The 6,162-nt window shown below is 37.3% G+C and overlaps 2 protein-coding genes across 2 annotated transcripts in view; one reads left to right on the top strand and one right to left on the bottom strand.

Moving 5' to 3' along the window:
- Positions 1-833, top strand: part of LOC107654236 (protein FAM162B-like) — a 7,100-nt gene extending 6,267 nt beyond the window's left edge. The window contains exons 5-6 of the mRNA XM_016441245.1: positions 316-424; positions 510-833. Coding sequence (XP_016296731.1) covers positions 316-424; positions 510-626 — 226 coding nt within the window. The 3' untranslated portion in view covers positions 627-833. The remainder of the gene's footprint in view (positions 1-315; positions 425-509) is intronic.
- An 867-nt stretch (positions 834-1,700) lies between these two features.
- Positions 1,701-6,162, bottom strand: part of LOC107654188 (importin subunit alpha-5-like) — a 14,129-nt gene continuing 9,667 nt past the window's right edge. The window contains exons 11-13 of the mRNA XM_016441157.1: positions 5,391-5,518; positions 5,090-5,265; positions 1,701-3,456 (exon numbers count right to left, since the gene is read on the bottom strand). Of these exons, the coding sequence (XP_016296643.1) occupies positions 3,269-3,456; positions 5,090-5,265; positions 5,391-5,518 (492 nt within the window). The 3' untranslated portion in view covers positions 1,701-3,268. The remainder of the gene's footprint in view (positions 3,457-5,089; positions 5,266-5,390; positions 5,519-6,162) is intronic.

Here is a 6,162-nt window from a genome sequence, read left to right as displayed (position 1 = left end):
TGAACATGATTTCTGCCTGAGTCCCGTCGGATTGCATCGGCTGTGGGGATGAAGACGACAACTCCCATGATTCCACACTCAGTCACGGAGTCATCAAACTACACCTTTGTTTCTTTGTTTATTTTGAATACACGCCCTCTAGTGGCGAAAATTACATATTGTGCCTTTAAATCGAATTAGAAAATCTGTGCCGATACCCTGCCCTACTCTTTAAAATGTTTTCTTTGTACAATTAGACTTGACTTGTTTAAGCATATCTTCATGTACTATTTTATAGTATTTTCTTTACTTATGAAAATACTGCACTGTTTTCAGATTTGAGATGATTGATGCTGCCAGGAACAGAGTGCGTGTGAAGGCCTGCTATGTGATGATGGCACTGACCATCATAGCGTGCGTTGCTACGGCTGTCGCTGGGAAACGGGTAATAAAAAGTGTGCTGCTGTATAAATGATAAGCTTGGGTAATATATGGCTCTCATATCCTTTAACCAATACCTTCAATGGCAGGCGGCAGGTCGGCATGAAAATCTGACCTCTCGTAACATGGAGAAAAAGGCTCAATGGAGAGAGGAAGCACAGAGAGAAAAGGAGGCCGCCGATGCACTTGCAGAGAAAGCCCAGTGAGATGCATCCATCTGAGCTCCATCAAGGCCCATGTCTCAGTGTCAGCTTGCATCATACAACAGCCAGTTATTTAATGTCAAACGCCACACACCATGGGAACTCTGGTGGAGGTGGTACAGATTTTCCTTCACATAGTAAACAGATTTTTAGAGTAGGTATAAAATAAAGATGTGAGATTTTCCCTGTGTGATTTTTTATATATATATATGAAAAAATAAAATCGTGTTCCACTGTTATGTCTTTACTGTTATCTTTAAGGTCTTATGAACTACTTTGTTTTTATGGCTGATTTTTAAAAGTAATATAAATAGTATAGAATTTTATCAGCCATCACTCCAATCCATCAACTGACATCTTAAGAAGCAAAAAGCTGTGTTTGTAAGAAAAAAATCCAATTCATACAAGTCCTCTATTCATAATTTTTCTTTTTCTGCTGAAAAAGTCATCTTGTCTGAATCAGAAGAGAAATATGCACAGTGTAAGCAAAAACTGTCCATAACAGTTCAGTGGATTCTGATGTGAGAGGATAACAGTGATGGACCTTTTCACTGGAGTTAGTTATTATGGATAATAATGGATTGGTTTCTTACAAACATGCAGCTTTTCAATTCACAAGATGTTAATTGATGGACTGGAGTCATGTGGATTATTGTGATGTTTTTATCAGCTGTTTGGACTCATTCTGACGGCACCCATTCACTGCAGAGGATCCATTATTGAGCAAATGAGGTAATGCTGAATTTCTCCAAATCTGTTCAGATGAACAAACTCCTCTACATCTTGGGAGGACCCGAGGATGAGTACATTTTCAGCTAATTTAAATGTTTGGGTGCACTATTCCTTTAAGGTTGTCCTAAAGCTGATGTTTATTGTCTGTGCTTGATTAAAATGACCAACCACAAGTAAAATAGCATAGCTATTAGCACTAAATTGCATAGGAAAAAATGAGAGCATAGTCAAAAAGGTTAAGCGTACATGAAGAATGAAAGCATAATGACCGGCCTTTCTGTGAATGAAGCAATGATGAATAAGGGTCTTATACAGATCTCAAATTAAATCACTTGACCACCGAGCTTCATGAAACGGCATTTATGCAAATGGAGTAACAGAGAACAGTTACACAATCTCAATACGACAGCAGTATTGAACACAACGAGCTGGTCATCTCTTGGGAAGAATCTGACATTAAAATAAGAAAACCTAAGTAAACAATCATGTCTTGAGCTAATACCTAGTAAATCTTAAGTTCAAATTTGTTGATAAATTCTTTTAAAGTTCATTTGTTTGTCATTTTCCACCTCCATTTTTTAAAATGAGGATTATGGCACCTTCGGTATTAAGAGATTCTAACCCTCGCAAAAATACAATAAAATAAAACAGAACAACAAAACAGAACTGAACAATTTTCTGCTCTGTATTTTTCCATATACAGTTCTAGTCACTCGGAAAATATGGTGTGTCTGAACGTGTGTGCGCATTCAGCATGATTAGACATTAATATTTAAGTTTGTCTCACACACATGTCGGGAAGCTAAAGCCTTTTCAGCTAAATTTTCAACAGCTTGTTAAAATATGTTGGAAGCTTTGAAAGGGTTGGAGTTTTCTCAGCCAGAATGAGGCAGCGCTCAAATACTTAGTGTTTTCTGTAAGCACATCCCGTAATGCAGGTACGTGCCATTCCTCTTCACCTCAATATCCTGAGAAGCGCTTTGGGGGCCTAAAACAGACTACAGAGGTTCGAATCTAAACAAAGGGTGTCTGTTCTGAACAAAGTGCCGATGAAGATGACGCTCATGGGAAAATGTCCTCTTGAAGTATCAAATGGTCTAATGCACAGGATACAGGATCTGTCTTTTTGTCTGTCCAGCAGTCTCAGTGAGCGGGAAGACTCCAACTCCCAGAATTCCAAAGGAGCAAATGTGTAACCCTAAAAGGAGAGACGGAACCTGTACAGTTCAGTCATTGTTGGAATGTATGATCGATGCAAGTCGAAGTAAGAAACCGTCTGACTGGCATTGTCAGTCGGAAAGCCCGGACCCCTCAGTCCGTTTTTGAGTTGTCTGGGTCAATTGAGAAGGTACAAGTGCCTTGCATTTATCAGACGTCCTTTTGAGTTTTTCGGCGCATGTTGGCTGCGACTTTTTTTGGGTGGGAGGATTTTAGACATGCAAACACAGTCACACGGTCAGTCCAGTGTTTTACAACAGATGGAAAGCAGATGCCTTGTCAGAGTCAACATTGCAGTCACGTCACACGAGCTGTGGTTTCCCAGCTTCTGTTAAGTCATCGCTGGATGCAGTTTTCCTGAATTGGGCTGAGGGACTGATGGGATATGTGTGCTTTGTAGGGCTGAATGACAGTTCAATGAAGGAAGTGGGATATTTAAGTCATATGAAAGATCTACTGGTCACATTTTCCACATCAGGACAGGAAGTCGCTATAGTTCTGGAGCCATCGTTCTGGACCGGGCCAGGGAAGTAGGACAAGAGGGGGGAAATGGGTTGACCGGCAACGCACGCTCTTGTATATCACACCTTAATTGAAATGTTCATTTGTTAAATCCTTCGCTCTGTTCGGTCAGTGGGGGTGTCGCTCACCCTCCAGGGTGGATTGCTTGGAGAAGATGGGGGTGAAGGGAAGGGTTAAAGTTGGAAACCCTCAATGGGAGCCTCACACTGCTGGAAAAGGAACTGCTGCTGCTGGAGATCAACAGCAGGGGCCAGGGCCGGATCTTCATCTTCTGTGTTGAAGTAGCGCTCGATCAGGTCAAAAGCCTTCTGGTAGATCTCCTGGTTCTCATGACCCTGTAGAAACTCCAGCTTGTCCAACCCTGATGGAAAGGAATAGGAAAAGGTTTGTCTTTTTTTTTTTATCTAGACCCATATATAATATTACACATATATTTTATAGAATAATATCTTTTTTTTTTGTCTATATTTTGTGCCAATTCATTCATTTGTTTGTCTGTTTTACTTGATTTTAGTTGTTGAGAGTAACATTTTAGTTCAAACTTAAAATGTAAATAAACTATTTTATATATTAATATGAACATGAACATTTAAAACAAACATGTGAAAATCTGATCTCTGGAATAAAAGACGTTGGCAGGATTAACACTGCTTAACATTAACAAAGATTTATTGTAGAAAGGTTGGGATGTAATGAAGGGTCTGAAGACCCCAGAGAAACAATTACAGGCATATGATCAGCTAAGGACGAATAAAGAAAAAAAACTTACTATATGACATTAAAACAACAGTAAATTGTTATTATTGGAAATATTTTGTATTAATTTTTTGTTATTGTTATTATTATTATTAAAATATTACTAAAAATCATACAGATAAATATACTACTAGGATAATAACACTGCAATAACACCAATATTATTATTATTAACTATTTTGTTTTGTTTTTATTTTACAGAAAAACAGTAGAATTACAATATTAATATTCATGTCTGTCTTAATTTCTTTGCCTTTAAATATTAAACCACAAAACTTTTTTTGGCGAGAGACTGCAGGAAGACCTTATGGGCAGATTTTTTAACTGCATGTACTCTGTACACTCAAGACTTGATTTCTTTATTTATTACATTTGTTTTTTCACTAAATAGTTTGTCCACAAGGAGGCATCACTGGCCCAAGTTGCGGTTTCACATTCAAAAACAACATCTATTGTGTTTTATTGTTCCACTATAGTAATGATAATAATTACAATAATATATTGAGTTTGATAGGTGTCTCTCACATTGTCCCACAGCAACATTAAAATAGTGTAGATTAGTGTACAATGTTTTATAATAATACTACAGTATTAATACAATTATTAATAATAATAATATTTAGTGTCCATTTCATACATTTAACACATTTAATATTGGGGGCATCCAAGTTATTTCACATATTTGAACTTTTTTTTTTTTAAGTAACAATAGTTACTTTCCCTGGTAATTAGTTGCTTTTATAATGATGTAACTCATTTGCCAACTCAGTTACTATTTGTGAGAAGTAACTAGTAACTATAACTAGTTAATTTTTTAAAAAGTACGTTTGGTGAAATAGTGCAGATACTGGTAAAAAATGAAACCTTCTAGTGCTCATGTTTGTGCACGCTATAAATGTACACTATTAAAAACAAGATTTGTGTCAGAATCTTTCTTCAGTTTTCTTTTGTTGACAACAGATTTATGATTCTCACTGCATTTTCACTATACATAATTAAGTCACATGAGTATGATGAGTTAATTATGCTTATGAGTGCACATTATAAGCAACCCAAACTCAGTGCTTGCAGAGATGGTGTTTGTGTGGAGCATTCATTACTGTGAACCAAGCCGCTCAGAGATTAATTTTCAGTGAATTTATACAATTCACGTGGGGGGGTCATACTTCTCAGGTCAAAAAATATGGAAATCCTTATAAATATGGGAAAATCACATGCAAGTGTGATGACTAACATACCATACGCTTCTTCAATGAGGGCGCAGTAGGGGTTGATTCCTCCTCCTCGTTTAGCTTCCAGCTCACCCAGTCTTAGGATGTTCTCCAAGCCATTCAGTGCCACCTGTACGATCTTCGAATCCATCAGAGTCAGGAGGTCACATAAGGGCTTGATGCAACCAAGCTCAACAAGATGCCTGAGGAGAAGATTAAAGCATTAAAATATGAAGCCGTCTTGGTTGCTGATGCAGGAATTGATCTCATCACAAACTGTCACAGGAGACACATGTTAATAGCAGGCTAAAGCAGTGATCTGTCTTACCTGATCTGCTCAGCAGAACCGCCTGATGTGGCGTTTGTGATGGCCCACGCTGCCTCCTTTCTTGTACGGAACTCGGCTACTTGCAGAATATTTATCAACGGGGGGAGCAGGTCTGCATCTATCACCATCTGCAAAGATCAAAACAAAGATTGTGAGAGAGAAACAGACACATTTACAGAACTGTAGATTATTCGATTTGTTCTGAAACAAGGACTTAAAATGTTACAATGTTCAGGGCTTAAAGTTCTCCGGCATGCAACGTTTGGCTGTGGGAAAAAAAAAAAATCCTACATTTAAAAAAATGTTGTTGATATCAGTTTCGAGTCCATGAGTTCGCCTACCATTGGTAAGAGATATTCTGCAATATATTGCAATTTATTATCTTTTTCCAACTTCAAATTCTGTTCCCTAACGAAAACTTTGGCAACATCTGTTTTAACTAAAAAGAAACATTTCTCAGTTTGTTTATCTCACTTCAATTTTATTGTTGCAGTGCAAAATGGGATTTCCGAGCAGACAAACTGACCAACACTTTCATGAAAACCTGTCATAAATGTTGTATGCACCTGGCAAACTCAACTATTTGTATTACAGTCTAGTCTACCTTAATAAAATGTAAACAGGTATGCACTGCTGTGCTACAATACAACTTGAACTTGTACAAAAGAGTTGTGCAGAGTCATTTTTTGAAAGTAAATTACTGTTAAATTTAAAATAAATAAAACACAGACTTACATTAAAATAAAAATGTTACATTTAAATTAAACATAAC

The sequence above is a fragment of the Sinocyclocheilus anshuiensis genome, unplaced genomic scaffold, assembly GCF_001515605.1.
Source record: "Sinocyclocheilus anshuiensis isolate Anshui unplaced genomic scaffold, SAMN03320099.WGS_v1.1 scaffold655, whole genome shotgun sequence".
NCBI lineage: Eukaryota > Metazoa > Chordata > Actinopteri > Cypriniformes > Cyprinidae > Sinocyclocheilus > Sinocyclocheilus anshuiensis.
Note: the sequence above shows the minus strand (reverse complement) of the source record. Positions and strands in the feature narration are given on the sequence as shown.